Source organism: Eschrichtius robustus, chromosome 11 (genome assembly GCF_028021215.1).
Source record: "Eschrichtius robustus isolate mEscRob2 chromosome 11, mEscRob2.pri, whole genome shotgun sequence".
Classification (NCBI taxonomy): domain Eukaryota; kingdom Metazoa; phylum Chordata; class Mammalia; order Artiodactyla; family Eschrichtiidae; genus Eschrichtius; species Eschrichtius robustus.
Genome location: NC_090834.1, coordinates 76,306,536 through 76,323,219, shown reverse-complemented (window position 1 = coordinate 76,323,219; position 16,684 = coordinate 76,306,536). Strand labels below are relative to the sequence as shown.

The 16,684-nt window shown below is 48.2% G+C and overlaps 1 protein-coding gene across 1 annotated transcript in view; it reads right to left on the bottom strand.

Moving 5' to 3' along the window:
• Positions 1-10,222, bottom strand: part of NAV2 (neuron navigator 2) — a 746,877-nt gene extending 736,655 nt beyond the window's left edge. Inside the window, exon 1 of the mRNA XM_068556818.1 lies at positions 9,654-10,222. Within this exon, the coding sequence (XP_068412919.1) occupies positions 9,654-9,728 (75 nt within the window). The 5' untranslated portion in view covers positions 9,729-10,222. The remainder of the gene's footprint in view (positions 1-9,653) is intronic.
• Between the last annotated feature and the right edge of the window lie 6,462 nt (positions 10,223-16,684).

Sequence of the window (16,684 nt, the reverse complement as noted above, 5' to 3'; positions counted from 1 at the left end):
AAAGTGTAATAGATGAAATTCAGAAAACATATTCACGCAAAAAATGCAACTTGTGGTGGGGGAGTGTTGGAATCACACAAAAGGTTTAGCCTCATCTGTACATACCAGAGTCCTGTAAATTGTCAATTAATGTGCAGAACGATGAGGTCAAGGAAGTTCCTACAGGATTGCTACACAAAGGAAGACTTGGTTGTTTTCATTGACTCTACTTCTAAAGCAGAAAAGCGGACTTTCTTTGAGGGAGACATGCAGAAACAAAAGTTTAAACTAGAAGTAATTTTATATGACCTCAGTTAACCAGAAATGGAAACTCAAATGAACAGCAGGCACCCATCTCCCTCTCCACGCACCCCCCCCCCCATTTTATTCCCAAAATATGCCATTTAGAGAATTTTGCCAACCAAGGAAAGGGAAACATACAAGAATTATAATAGATATCATTTAATACTTAATTGTGTGCTAACTACCGCATTAAATACTTCAAGTGCATTATATCTCATAATCCTCACCAAAGGTTTTATTATTATCATCCTAATTTTCAAGATGAAGCAACAGAGGCTAGAAAGGATAAATTATCCAATGTAATAAGGTCCCAAAGTTATGTACTTAACAAATACCAAACAGCCTAGGTGACATTGCCACTCTCTCCCTCCAGTTTAAGACCATACTTTATATAGTTTAAGGAAGGAATTAATGATGAAACAATACAGACCAATGGAAAAAATTAAAGTCTAAAGAGATCAGGTAAGTAAAAGGCTTTAATAAATATGCCAGCCCTACATAGGAAGCCAGCTGGAAGGTTGGCACTGCTTACTACTTCTTATTAAATCTCAGCCCTCCTTTGTGCTGAGGACACAGTAATTTGGTTCCTGGAAGCCAGCTGGGACAGAGCTAGAACTTACTGCAAAGCTATCCTCATGCAATTTATGTGTATCTTTCAAATAAATGGGAAGAGGCCACCTCTGAGGTGCCTGAATTACTGTTCAACTTCTAGCACCTTTAGGACCAAAAATAATTAACTTTTCCAGTATCTTTAAAGTAGGGTCCCAAAAATGTCATCTTCTTCCCCATTGAAAATTAAGCTAAAATAACAAAACATCAGCATTTATTTCTGCTGACTGAGGAAGGCAGTTTTATTCCCTGGAAAGTGACCCTAAACTAGAGGATAAAGACTAGGGATCTTCACCCCCATCTAGTTATGAACAAGTTGTGTGATGTTGGGCCCGTCACTTGGCCTGTCCATGCTTCACTTACCTCATCCACCAAATGGAGACAGAGTCAACTACTCTGTTATGACCAGTGCAGGAGATCACGGTGCATCCGGGGTACATTAGTCATAATCCAAAGTGCCACTGGGCTATCAGACACCATTCTAGCAGGTATGGTGAGGGGAGGCTCTGAACCTTGGAGACCCCTGGGATTCTTGCCACCTGGAATAGGAGTCAACCATATCCAGTTGCTGGCCTGTTTCTGTTCCTCAGATTCTATTCCTTGTATCTGTGCTCATTTCTGCCTTCCCTTTGTCTTAGCCCTGGAATGGAAGCTTATAATGAATGCCTATGTGGCTACTGTGGCCTTCTAACTGGTCTCTTTGATTCCAGGCTCTATCACCTGCACAGCTACCCTCACACCTTCCTATTCACCCTGGTTTATTCCAGAAATCTTCCCAAGCACCGCTTTCAGGGCATTCCCTAATTCTGACACCCCCAGTGGTTTCTCAATGCCTACAGGACAAAATCCCAACTGTTCATATGGCTTGTCCAGTTTCTCCATTCTCTGTCCTCATCTTTTTCATTCATGGATTTTCTCACTCAACAAGTATTACCTAAAGACCTATCAGACATCAGGCAGTGTGTTGGATGCTGGGGAATTGACCTAGCGTCCGCCCTCAGGGAGCTTACAGTCTGGGTTGTTGTAGGTAAAATGCCTTAAGCCAACTCTCTCTCTCCCCGTGTGCCAGTGTATTAGTCTGCTAGGGCCGCCATAGCAAAATACCGTGGAATAGGTGGCTTAAACAACAGAAAGTTATTTTCTCACAGTTCTGGAGGCTTGAAGTCCAAAATCCAGGTGTCAGCAGGTATGATTTCTCCCGAGGCTTCTCTTTGTGGCTTGCAGATGGCAGCCTTCTCGCTATGTCCTCACATGGCCTTTCCTCTGTGCACACATCCCTTCCTCTTCTCAGAAGGACACCAGTCATAGCAGATTAGGGCCCCACCCTTTTGTCCTCATTTAACCTGAATTATCTCCTTGAAGGGCCTATCTCCAAACACAGTCCCATTCTGAGGTATACTTCAGCATATGAATTTGGGGCAGGGGGACACAATTCAGTCTACCCTGCGAGCTGCTTATTTAGTGCTCCCTCCAGTGTGCTCCTCACTCAGCCTCTTATAGGCAGAGCTCAAGTTCCTCCTCCTCCAGGGAAGCACTCTCTGCCCACCCTCTCACCCCTGCCAACCTCTCCAAGCCAGACACACACTTATGTAATATCACTGTCACTGCTGGTTGAACTGACTCCTCCAAGGCAATGGAAGTGCCAAGAGACCGGAGACAGTATCTAAGCTCATCATTATGACCCCAGAGCCTCATGCTGTGGCTGGCTGGCATATAGTAGGGACTCAATAAATAAATGTGGGATGAATGAATGCATAAATGAGACTGATCTTGAGCTGTCTCACATTCTCCACACTGGAATGAAAGCATGGCATTGCCCCGGCCCCTTTGCCAGCCTCTCTCCTCCTATACCTGAACGGAAGCTCAAAACTTACTGAATTGAGTTGCATCCGGCTACAGTCTTTTTCCAGCCTTCAGTGACATATGAAATGTGCTGTGGGAGGCCCTTGGTGTACATCCCCTGAGTGTTTGGTTAACCCCTCCTCCATGCATGCCAGGCAGACAGGCAGGCCATCCAGGCAGGGAGGTGTCTGGAGGCTGATCAACTTGTAACTGCTTCCACCTCCGGCTACAAAGGGGCGGCAGCAGCACATGGGCCCAGGCCGAAGAGCAAGCATCTCAGCTCATCTGGAAAGAGCTCAGGGAGCTGGGGCTGGAGCTGCATTTTTACCTGACATGTGAGCATCCATTCGTCCAGAGCCCTGACCACACTGGCAGCATCTCAGAGCTCAGATCACTAGGAGGAGAATTCCTCTACAGCGGCTCAGCCTCACCATGGCCGGAGACTGACCTTGGGGAGGGTGGTGGCATGGAGCTCTGATTTCAGGAATGATATGGACATAGTTCCCAGATGAACAAACACCTGTAAGATGCCACACAGGCAAACCCTGCTCTGGAGTATGTATGCACGCACGTGTGTGTATGTGTATGTCCATGTATACACAAGTACACAACTAAAAGGAAGTTAGAAGAAACTATTTTTAAAGTAAATTCCAGTTAAAAATTTTTAGAGATATAATCCTAATGGTAGGTGAAATTACAGTGAGGTGCTGGAGCCTAGCAGACAAAATAAGTTGTGGAAACTTGGAGAAATCCTTTCCTTTGCATCTGTAAAATGGGTTGGTAATACCTACGTCAAGGGCTTGGGGGAGATCTAAATGAGATAACATGAGTGCCTAGTACACTCTCTGCACATAGCAGTTGTACAATATGTTAGTTACTTTCCCTATCCTTAGCCTATTTCTTAATCCTTTCTGAAAGATTCACTAAATCTAAGTCATGTGTGCTTGGGAAAAGTACCTTAAAATACATCTTGTTTTCCTTCTTTGCCTGAAAAGAAATAACAACTGCTCTGCTTCCACTCGTGCAAACCAAGCAAAAGAGCACTTCTGCTGTAAGAAGCATTAGAAGGTGTCATTACTTCAAGTCGCTCCAAAGGGCTGCAAGTCCCCTCCAGCCACCGACGTACCAAAGCTTGGCAACATCTTAGATTCATCCCTCTCTGTCAGTCTAGGGACTAGTCTAGTCGCTAAGCCAAATTCTTCTGCTCCTTCCTTCAAAATATCGCTACAATAGGCCCCTTCTTTCTATTCCACTCACCAGACCCAATCTAGTCTCCCGAATCAAATGTATTCAATCACTGCAGCGAACTCCTAACCATCTCCTTGAATCCTATTTCTCCCTCTTCTCTCTCTAAGAGTGGACAACATATTAAACCAGTCCTTTTGGAAGATCAGATTCAGCTTCAGGACCACAGGGAAAAGGAAATCTCAAAGCAACAACTAACGTTCATTCATTCAACCAATATTTACTGGTGCCTACTGTGTGCCAGGGGATGAAGAGATGGGCAAGACCAGTTCCTTCTTCAATGAGCCAACAATCTAGTACAGGGTGTGACATGTAGAAAAACATCTGGGCCATGAGGAGAATGACGTGAACTGCTACCCCGGCTGCATGTGAACAAGGTATTAGAAACAGGAGGAGGATGCACTCTTCATGGAGGACGGATGAGGGGGTCTCAAGGTGGACAGGCGGGCATGTGCAAAAGCAAAGGCTCAGAGGTGGGGGAAACGTGAGGGTTGTTCATGAAACAGAAATGAGAGTTTGGCGAGAGAATATTTGGATAAAAGAGAATGGGAGACTATAATCATCACAGCAATTCCCACTCACTGATTATTTACCATGTTCCAGGCACAGGGCTAAGCATCTTACAAGCTATGAATAAATACCACTGAAAAAACAGCTCAGGGAGGTTACAGAACTCTTCCAGGGGTGAAGCTGAGGTCTATGAGACTCCAATGAGATTTGAGCTTCTACTTATTACACCCTAGAAGCTGGGCACAGCGTAAAGTGCCAGGGGCTGGGGAGGGTAAGGTCATAGCAGGAAATCACTGAATAGGATGACAACACTCCAGAAAGACTCCAAGAAGAGTAATCTGGCCAGGAGTGGAGGATGGTCTAAAGGAGAAATGGAAACAAGAGAGCCAGTCAGGAGGCTATGCCACCAGCCAAGCAAGAATTCCTGGACCTGAAATGAAGGTGGTGGCAGTAAGACCAGAAAGAAGAGACAGCTGCACATACAATGTAGCACAGGAGCAAGTGGAACTGATGATAGGATGAAAAGGTAGAGGACTTAGCAGGTGGTGGAGAAGGTAAAATTATTCTGAGCTGCAACCACTTGACGGGGAAGTCAGGGATGCCAGTAATAAAAATGAAGGGGAGAGGATGACAGGGCAAGTATGGTAATATCTTCCACTTTGTAGGGCAGCATTTGGCAACCCAGAGCTGTTCGGCCAACCCGGGAAATTTTAATTACACAAAGCCCAATTTCACTCTCTCCAAAGTCATTTTAAAAAACTGTCCCCAGGAAGTCTTTCATGCTGAGAAGCTGACAGCCCAGAGAATATTCAAACTAAGCCATCTTTGTCACCACTCAGTCATCAAGTATCTTAAAAACCCCTGAACAATTCTTATTTTATGTTCATCCTCTGTGGGAAAGCTCCGTCTGTGAAGGACAAACTTCTAAGGAGGAGTAGAGAAAAAAATCAATCAAAAAGTCATTCCCTTGACTGATCAATAGGTGTCTGTCAGGGAAACTTTACTTCTCCCATCTGTGCTAGTTAAGTGGGTTCTTACAGCACTGAACAATACTTACCTCACTGAATTTCTCTCCGTGGCAATTTGCAGCCCCACGCCTCTCTGGATTTTTCCTGACGTCAGCACAGAATTTGAATTTGACAAGTGCTAGGGATGCATGGGGAGCTACTGTCCATAAGTGGCACCAAGATAAGTCCCCCAAGGGGGAGTTCTGAATGGCACCCCTCCCTGCTGCGGGGTGAGTCTGGGCACGTTCACATCTGAAGTCTGCCATCCGATCTTCCCATGGTCAGCTGCTGCTCATCACTGAGGTCTCCGCTCAAAAGGCACTTCCCTAGGGGGGCATCCCTTATACCCAGCTACAACACACCCTCTTGGGGTCAAGAAATGGTCTATATCTTGACCTGTGTGGTGGCTGCACAGGTGTAATAGAGATTAAAAAAAATTCATCAAGCTGTAAATTTAAGAAGCATGGACTTTACTGAATGTAAGTCACACCTCAATTAAAAGAAAATTAAAAAATAATTATAAGTATGAAATTCACCCTTGCCATACTCATGACACTACCCAGGCCTATTTATTTTCTTTAGCATGTAGGCCATTGTCTGCAAATAGATGATGTAGCTGTCGAGAGAGGCACTGTCCAACACTGTAGCCAACTAGTCTATTTAAGCTTAAATTAATTTAAACTAAATGAGAACAAACCTTTTTTCTTTGGCCACACCGTGCAGCATTCGGGATCTTAGTTCTCCGACCAGGGATCGAACCCATGCCTACTGTAGTGGAAGTGCAGAGTCCTAACCACTGGACCGCCAGGGAATTCCCAATTTAAACTAAATAAGGTTCTCAGTCATATTAGCCACATTTCAAGTGCTCCGTGGCCAGATATAACTAGTGGCTACTGACGTGCACGGTTCATGAATGGAACATTTCCATCATTGCAGAAAGTTGGATGGAAAGTGCTAGTCTAGAATGTAAGCTTCAGGAAGAAAGCAATCATGTCTGTCTAGTTGATACCCAGCTCCAAGAATAGGACTTGGCACATGGAAGGTACTTCATAAATACTTGCTGAATAGATGAAAAAAGGAATTTTGTAATACCAAAAAAAAAAAAAAAAATCACAGAGCAAAAACCAAAACCTGGAAACATCCTAACTGTACATACAAGGGATTAGTTAAATAAATTTTGGCACATTCTATAATGGAACTCTCTCTAGTCATTAAAAGGCATGAGGTAGGTGTGCATGTAATGACTCAGACAGATGTCCACACTATATTAAGTGGAAAAACAAGGTTCTTAAAAATATGTTCAGTAAGATTTCCTTTTATTAAGAAACACACACCAAGAGTAGTCAGGAATGGTATATATCAAACTGTTAATAGCAGTCACTGCTGGATAAAACTAGAGAAAAGAGGAATTTACACTCTGAATTCTTCTGTAATGTTTGAATGTGTAATGAGTGTGTATTCCTTGAGTATTTTTTTAAAGATTTAAAACAAAATCACATGCAGCCCTCTAAGAACAAAAGGAAAATAAGAAATCTCACATTGCAAATTGTCCCAAGAATATACAGAACATTTCTTAAATAATTACTAATCACCAGAGTCCGTACCAGCTTTACTTCAGTTAATCTTAACAGTATCCCTATAATTAAATACTATTGTCCTCTTGGAAAATGTAGAATCTAATAGTCAGAGAGTTTAAGTAGCTTTCTCAGAGTCACACAGCACAATTGGAATTTGAACCCAGCTCTCTGGCACTCTTCACCTCAGAAAGCACAGGCAAATACCCTCAAAGAGCCAGATCCTAGAGGAGCCCTCAACAAGGCACTCTATCTGTATGAAAACCAAAAAAAGGGCCAAGTTACAACAAGGTGCAGGAAACCTACCAAACCTTAAAGAAAATGGCTTTGCTGCTCTGGACAGCAAGAAATATAGCAAAATGAAGCTGGCCACTCTCTCTCTGCCTTGTCTCCGCAGCTACCCACAATTGTCCTTCCCTAGATAACACACACACACACACACACACACACACACACACACACACACGCTCACTGACAGCAATGCCACAAGGATCTGGTGCCAGTGAACGCGTGGTAACTTAAGCATGCTGATGGAGATTTCCCAGCTCCCCTACGGATGCCTTGATTGTGCCTTTGTTGGATTTTCAGCCAATCCCCCCTGAAGAGGGGTTTTCAGCTCACCCGAGATATCTGAGCCAAAACACTGGAGAGTCGCCTTTCAGCTCCGGGGACAAGACATTCCAGGCTGTGTGCCGGGAGGCTTGTTCAGCTTCACACTTGACACAAATGGGGTATGTGTTTACCCACAAACACACACATGCACACACCAACAGAAGCTGCTGCCGCCAACAGAAGCTGTTGCAGTGGCGGTATTTCTACAAGAGTACCCAGAACTGTACTCGAGCAATATGGAACTATAATCACAATGCCTATCAGAAAAAGCAATCTAATTCCTCCTCAGCAAAGTTTCAACCACTGCCTGGAAAATTCAGTAGGAGATGAAATGTAATACTCTATTAAGCCTTGTTTTGCCAGCACAAGTGAGAGCTCACTCAAGCATGGAGAGTCATTAAAACGGATCTTACATATATCATTATAAATTTAATAATCGCCATGACAGCTAGAGTTCAAGTTAAAATGAATGTCAGCTGAGCATGACCAATTGATGTTAACCCAGCTGCCGCGGAGCCTCACTTGGGGTTATATTCTACTTCCAGAGGCTCCATAGTACATGTGGACCCAACACAGCCAGAGCCAAGAACAGATGGGAAATGCAGATATCCATACCTAACCAAGGAGAGGCTGTCATAATTGCATATTATCTCGGTGTACCAGCCCAATTAAAATATTCTACAGTGTCAGAGGTCCCAAATGTTCCTCCACTAAATTGTCTGGATATCAAACTTGGCTTATACTTAGTAAAATGCAGTCAGTCCTAGGATCTGTTCACAACAATTACCAGTTTTCCTCCCATCTCTCAGAAAGCTCCGTAGAAATAGGAGCAGACGGGTCTAGCAGGTTATACACTGGAAAATTAAAGACCACAAAACAAATTTCACTTATCCAGGTGTCTAAGATAGTGGGCATTCTTCCCACATTATGGTGAGTGCAGCTTAAAGAGTGGAAACTTTTTTTAGAAATAGAGTAATTAACTGTGTTTTTAAAATATGGTTTGTTTCCATTTATGTTTATTTTTTTGAAGGTCAGAGCAAAGCCCCATACTAAATCCTTTTCACACACACATACAGCCATTGAAAAGTATAGGGAAGAGGTGTAAGGCTAGTTTTCACCTCCACAGGTATTTCACACCAGGAAGAGACGATCTTTGAGACTCATGAAGAGAAGGGATACTCCACTCCACACGGAGAGAATACCAGAAGTTTTTCAATCATCCACAACATTTCAAAGGAAACATCAGAAGTTATTTTCAGATTAACATAGACCCTGACTCTGCTTGTGCTGTATTTAACCCTGGCCACCCCTGGTCCCAGAAATTCCCCCTGGGAATGAGGAAACACAGGAAAACCAGCCACTCAGTGCTACTCTAGACTGCATTTGGCTTTTGAAGACAAGTTGAACTTTAACTGCAAGACACAAGTCCTGGGTGACTGCAGTTTTCAGACTAATGACAGCAAATGACCCACACTCAATGGGCCTTTTTAAATGGCTTTGACGTTCTCACAGATGCGGCCAAAGAGTGGAGTAGAATATGGTTTTGATCCATAAACACAAGAGCCAGCAGACCACATGGTGAATAACTCAAATGAAACCACCGCTGTCAAGAGTACCATTTCCAAACGGTGCTAACAGCGTATAAATCCCAAAGGGGGGCTTCAGTACAAATAAGCTCATATTTGACTTACAGAACACCAACACTTTTTGTTAACTCCCTGAGCTAAGGCTTATAAATCTTTGCCTTTCTGATTTTTTTCCCCTTCTTTCTCTCTCCCCTTGCCCAACAAGTCAAGGCTTCAAGTCCAGCAATAGGACCTGGCAAATCAAGAGCCACCATCCCACCTCCTTATCCAGAGAAAGACAAACCAGCATAATCAATGACAGCAACAACGCAGGCGACCACCTGGGCGCTCTGAATCGTGCTTAGCAATTCTGGCGCCACAAGCCAGGCAACAAAGTTCTCACTTACCCTCTTTTGATCTTCCAGTCCGTGGGTTACCAGTTTTCTCTTCTGCTGTTGGCTGGACTCAGAAGCCGATTCCATTTCCCAGGAATAAGATCCCCTCTCTCCTTCAGCGATGCTTCCAAATCCACAGAGGAATAAAAAGAACCCAGGCAAAAGTGATGCGTGCACGTGGCCTGACACGGCTCCTGCCAGCTGAGGAAATCCACACTACCTTTTCAAAGGTCTTCCCGACTTCTTAAAATCCACTCGGGAACCTCTTTCGCCATGGCTGCTTTAGCAATGAAGGTGGCTGCTGCCGGCATCGTGAGAGCTGGGACTTGGGGGTTTTATTTCAGTTCCAATGCTGGCTTCCTGAGAGCCCAGAGGACAGATTTGGGCAAAGACGAGTCCATATCCTGGGGCATGTGTCACATCACTGCCCCAGAAATCCTTCCCCTCACAGTCTCCTTGGCACTGATAATTTATACGTCAATAACAATGGAAATGGGCATTTAATCCACCGAGCTGATAGCATCCACATCCCTCTCCGGCAGCCCCTGACTCCCATAAATCACCACAAAGCTGCTCGCCAAGCCGCCCCTCACAGTCCCTGCGAGTGTTCATCACCGAGGTGGCTCCCTTCCTGGGCTGTCATCTTCCTCCTCGGAGGAAGACTCATACCTGAGGGGAAAATGTTCAATGGTCAGAATTGCCTTGTGTGGAGGAGGACAGGCTTGAGCTTCCTTGCCCACCATCTGGAGCCCAAACCCAGCAGCAGCCATCGATCTTCCTCCAAGCCTCGCCATGTTTGGAGTGCATCCCTGGACAAGCACCCGGGGGCCGCACAGGTTCCCCACTCCCACTGGGAAGAGACACACAGAGGACCTTGTTCTTCAAATACGCACACCGGAGACAGAAATGAGCTCTCTCTCGAACCCACGTGGGTGCATCGTCATCAAAAGAATAAGGCACCCAGGTATGATAAGACAGGGAAGCAATGGTCTCTGAAGCAAAAAGCCATCAGCACTTTTCCCCCAATTACAGCTGCGAAAGCAGCATGTGGCAGGTGAGACAACAGGGTCCACTGGGGAAGTGAAAAGAGCAGCCTAGATCATCTGAGGGCTGGGAGGCGACTGTGCAATAGAGCTGCATTCCCTGCATTCCCTGCCTCAGAACCTGCAGGCAGAGAAGGCACCCAGTCACCTCCGGGCTGACGGGCTGACGTCACAGAAGCTCAGAGGGACAGGGAGGGAGGGAGGAGAGAGGAGGGACCTCTGCACCAAGGAAAACATTTCGCGTGGGATGCACCTTCCTTCCATGAATGATCCGAGGGGTGGGAACATATGGGAGAATCCCCAAGAAGATGCACCAATAAATAATTATGAAAGCCTTTTCCCATAGCACCAGCACCACCAGAAAAGAAAGAAAAAAGGGGGAAAAGCTCTTTACTAAAAGGCACTAGTCTGTTGCCAGCGTTTCTAATCAACGCACTAGCCATTCTACAATTCAGGCCGCGCCAGCCTCCGGGAGAGCTGTGGCCAGATCCGGCCACAGCGGGCATCAGACAGAAGCCCTCAGACCCTCCCTTGCAGCTGTCCTGACCGGTGGCTACTTTGGAATGAGGCCGAAGCCACCGCCTGTCACAAAAGGCTTCCGCACGGCTCAGTGCCAAAGCAGGTTAAAAGGCGGATGAGAGACTCAGCCACGAAAGGTTTGTGAGGAGGAAGAGAACAGCTTCTCCTGGGAGAGAAGCTACAGAAAGGTTGAAGGCTTGTCCCACACCACATGAAACTCTCGGCCAGAGAAGATTTCACCAAGTAAATGCCCAAATCACAAATATGACTTTCTGAATTTGGCAAGAATCCATGAGAGCAGAATGTCCAGAAGACAGGCATCTCGTACACCCATGGGTGACAGATCTAAGACGCAGCATCAGTGAAGCCCTCTGCTGGCCCAGGAAATAGCTGAGCTTCCAGAGAAAGCCCTCTGGTTGCCCACCACCATCTCCACAGCCCCTTCAGAGGATCCTTGGCAGAGGTGAAAACTCTCAGATCCATTCTTTTTAGCTCCAGATTGCAATGCAAATAAACTCTGGCAAACTGGCTCCAAGTATTACCCTTTTCTGAATCTAAATTGAGACCTCAAACTAGAAGACTCAGACAGATCTAGGTTTGAATCTCAACTCTGAAACTTAACTCACTGTGTGACCTTGAGCAAGGAACTTAACCTCTCTGAGCCTCAGTGTTCTCATCTATAAAGTGGGGATAATGATAGCACATAGGAGTGTAAAGATCAAGATCACCTATTGACGGCAGGTGATCAAAAGATAACAACTGCTAACATGTACTGAATGCTTGCTCTATGCCAGGCACTGTTTACTGCCTTACATATTCATTCATTCAACCAGTCTCTATCAGGGGCTTGCTATGTGTCAGTCATCTTGCTCCAATTAGGGATTCTTAGCCTTGGGTTAGAGATGAGACAACTGATGAGGAGGAAGGTCAAGTAACTTGCCTAATGTCACACAGCTAAGAAGTTGTGGGGCTGGGATTTCAACCCACGTCTGACTGCAAAGTCCTTGCTCATAGCCATGCCTCTCTGGCAGGATCACTGTTATTTGGCTTTTCACAAGCAGCCTGAGTCCAGAGTCCACACTTTTTACAGCTCCTGGCTCTCCTCATGAATATTAATAAAAGAAAAAAAGCCACTGCCAAAAGGGTCTCCTACTTGGACGGGCCTTCTCCAGAGCAGCCGCTTCGCTCCCTGCTCTGAGATCTCTCATTTCTGAGAACAGCTCTGCACTCTGCACCAGACCCTAGCTCTCTCCCGGGCGAGACCCTGTCACATCCCATCATGCCAGCTGGTGCACACACCCCAAGTGCACATGGGGACAGACGTTCTCGCCACAGAAATACCTCCCCATCGGTGGGGAGTGGGAGGATGTTCAAACACCTCCTGCGAGTCTTTTGTTTTTTTTCTGGGAGTCAGTCTCCACCAGTTCTGGGGCTGTCGCTGTCCCTGTGCTAGAGCCAGGGTAGGGAGGGGGTACCCAAGAAAGGGGAGAAGCAAGGATGCTGCTCTCAGCTCGCTGCCATATCCAATCAGTCTCCTGATTGGGGAGGGCAGACTTCATGAGAGGAAATCCTGATGTAAAAGCTCTGATTTCTTACTGCCCAGAGAAATCTCAGCAAGTTTTTAAACACACTTGAATAAAAAAAAAAAAAAGAGCTGAACGGCAGGACTAACAGAATATTTTACTGGATGTTTGAGAAGTCAATGTTTGCTGGATTGATCCCTAAATGCAGCAACGTAACAGCAGCTTCTCCACTCCATGCCCTAAGTCAGCCAGGAGCAGTGTAAGGGAAAGGGGAGAAAGAAGACTGGACCAGACTGGACCATAAGAGGGGTGGGGGGCAAGCCCAAGTCATTGTGGGCAAGCCCCAGCTCCTCCTTAAAGTCCAGAAGACAAGTCCAGCCATACTGAAGATATCCTGAGCACACGGTGTGGGCTTCCTCCTACTTAGTCAAACACAGTCTCCAAAAGCCTTCAACTTCCCACTCCACATGTGTCCAAATCCTCCCTGCCTTCTGGGCAATCCCCAGGGGAAAAAATTTTAAAGACTGGTTTGGAGGCACAGCCCAGGACACGGGAGCCAGGCAACGGTCTAGTCTCGGATACAGAGGCATCCTTTCCAGAGGCCCAGTGAGGTCCCTTCCTGCAATAAGACTCCATTTCCCAGTAAATGCCAATTTGGGACGCCAGGTGCCAGACAAGCCACAGGCCAGTCCCTCCCAGGTACAATGCACCCCTTCCTTCTGCCCAGGTATTGGAATTGTGAACCCATTTCATATGTTTTGGTAAAACAGCCTTCTTATTCTCCAAAGTTTTCAAAATTAGACAAAGTCCCTTTGGCCTTCTTACTTTTCTCCCTCTCCCCAGCTGCTCCTGCCCCCAGCTGGCTCCAAGACTGGGGAGACTGGTTCTAAACCTGGATTAAAGGTTATTGGGGTGAGAAAGGGCAGCCTGCCCTGCTTCATCTTTTAACTGGAGTTAAGCTTCTGAAACAGGGGTGCATCCGTCTTTGGAATGGTCTAATTAACACTCATCACCAACACAGCGTTTTTAATTAGTCTTCGGTGCCAATAGGGTAAACGGAGGAGCTTCTTGGCAATCAAGCCTTTCACTAATCAATCAATAAATAAGTTACATAAGATGTAAGAAAGAGAGCCAAGGAGGCATGGTGGTTTCCGGGCTGGTTTATTTTTTTTTTCTTTTGGGGGTGGGGGGGTTCTTTTTCTCCTCCCAAAGGGAGCCCGCCAAGTCGGCCACTTCTGCTAAGCTGCCCTTGGCCACTTCTGCTAAGCTGCCGGGGAGGGCTGACCCAGCCGCCAACCCCGGCGCCTTTATTTGCGCACGACTAGGGAGCGGAGCGTGCTCCCGCCTCTTCCCTGAAGAAAAGAAAGGATCACACACAAAAATAAGTCACTAGGGCCCCAGCTGGGCGGCGCGGGCTGCTGCTGCTGCCTCCGCCGCTGGGGTCCCTTTGCCGGCAAGAAAGGAGCCGGCTCAGCGGAGCGCACACCCGCGAGGCGCCGTGGCTTCCCCTCCCAGCCCGCCGCCCTCGCCCTCGCCCCGCCGCCCGCGGCTCCCCGGAGCGTGGGAGAGAGCGACAGGGAAACTGGAGGCCCGGCCTAGCTGCCCTCGGCTCGGATCCACCTACACTCACACACACACACACACACACACGCGCGCACACACACGGATATGGACACAGTGAAGAGACTCGGACACAGACTGACACAGGCATAGTAGACACTCGCAGAGGTCCAGACATAAACACACACGCAGACTTACACACACATACCTACAGAAGCTTAGATCACACACGAGGATGCACACCCACCCAGAGAGGGACACGCGCAGACAGGTACCAGACCTACCAATAAAACAGAGGCACAGACAGAAAATGCACACATACTCTTAGATACACAGACAGGCACACAGAGAAAAGAGACACACACAAACACCAAAAATACATGGATACGCCGACAGAAGGATCCACAAACAGCGATACTCAGACACAAGCACCCGGAGAGGGCGTTCACAGACACCCACGCCAACGGCAAACACAGAAGGGCCCAGACGTGAGGATACACCCAGAGATCCAGTCACACAGAGGGAGAATCACGCACAGAGACACACAAACAGAAGACATCAGGAACACAAGAACACGCACAAGAAGATACACCCAGCCTCAGGCACGCACACCCAGAGAGACACACACCCACTCTGCATGGGGGCGTGTGCAGCGTAGCCCGAGGCCGGGGAAAGTGCGCCCCGGAGCTCGCAGAACCACCTCGGAGCACCGCGCCGCGCGCCCCAGCCCACATCTGCCGGGGAAGACTTTGCCGGCGCATCGCTGAACAAGGGCCCGCCAGCCGTCGGCGTGCGTCGGTCGCTGCGCGTCCGCCCGCTGGGTCTCTGTGCTGCGGCCACACGTCCAAGGAGGCCCCGGCCCTCCAGCAGGGTCCCGGGGTGGAGGTGTGGCCCCGCGCCGCTCCATGCGGGGCCAGCCCTCTCCCCGCCCGCAGTCCCCGCCCTGCCCGGCCCCCAGAGCCCAGCACTGAGCATCCGCAAGTCCTCTCCTCCCTGCTCGTCCCGTTGGGCGGCAAACTTTCCCCCGGTTGGTCCAGGCGCCGGGCAGCCCGGCCCAGCCCGACCCCAGGGGGACGGCGCTGGGAGCTCCTACCTGCGCCCACGCGGCTTTGCGGAGCCGCCGCCTCCAGCAGGTCTCGCACCGCGCTCCGGACCGCGCTCCTCAGCCGCGGCCGCCGCCGCTGCAGCCGCTCCTTGCCCTCCCGTTACCCGGGAAACCGCCTCCTCCTCCCTCCCGCCAACCAACCAGCACCATTCACATGGCGCCTCACAGCCAATGGGCGACCTCGCCATTCCGGGTCCCTTCCAGGGTCCCGAGCCCCTTCCCAAGCTAAGGGACCAGACGGGGAGGCTGGGGTTTCTCTGGAGCTGCTGCTACTAGAAGATGGGGTCCCGGGAGCCAGAGAGAGTCATCTGGTTTCTCCGCTGGTACCATTCTTCTGCGGGACAGATTTTCCTGTCACTTTAATGTAGACCCGCATGACTGGAGAACCTGAGTCGGAAAATGCCCTAGGGCACCTACTTCAGCCTTTCACGAAAACCCGGAATCCTTTGGACAAGGAGCTGTCCAGCTTTGAACACCTCTCTCCATGGAGCGCTCGCAGTCTCCCAAGGCTATGCTTAGTGCCTTCTCCCTTTAGAGCTCTGACTGGGAGCAGGTTCTTTCCAACACGGAACTGATCCTGCCTCCTGACCAAGACCCATTTCTGCTCTCTTGGACGCGCAGAACAAGACTGCCAGGCTACCTAACAGGCCTTCAGAAATTCGAAGGCCACACACCCTATTCCCCAGGTGACCCTTCTTCAGAAGGCTCTTCGTTCATCTTTCATCTTTCCCCCCGACCATTCTGAAATCGGAGAGGCTTGCGCTCAGCTGTGTCCCCCTACCCCTCTTTCAGGTGCCAGGTGGGAGGAATCTCGGGATCCTAGCACTATTTGCAAATAAGACCTGAAATGGTGAAAACAAACGTTTTCTCATCTCTTAAACTGAGGTCAGTTCCCCAAACATGGAGTAAAAGGGGAGACAGGCAGGTCTGGAGAAGCACTAGAGTGGTCACTTCCGTCTCTGAAGACCTCTTATTTCCCTCCTATTTCATCCTCCAATCAAAACTTGCTCCATCACATGGGGCATCCAAGGTGAGAAGGCAAGGAGTCCCATTGGTCCTGGCAGGAGGATGGCCTGGCCTTTCCAAAGCCTACAGATGCCACCAGACTGCAGGGCCTGTCCACACCACCACCTGGGGAGGACCATATGGGTCCAGCATTCTCAGGGTGCTGTGGACGCAGGAGCTCCGGACACAGGCCAAAGCAGAAGGCCAATCCTGCTGCTGGGCCTCTGGTTGACGGGTGGGAGGAGATCCAGGCTCAGAAAGGGAGGTGCACTCGCCAGGTCTGGTGGT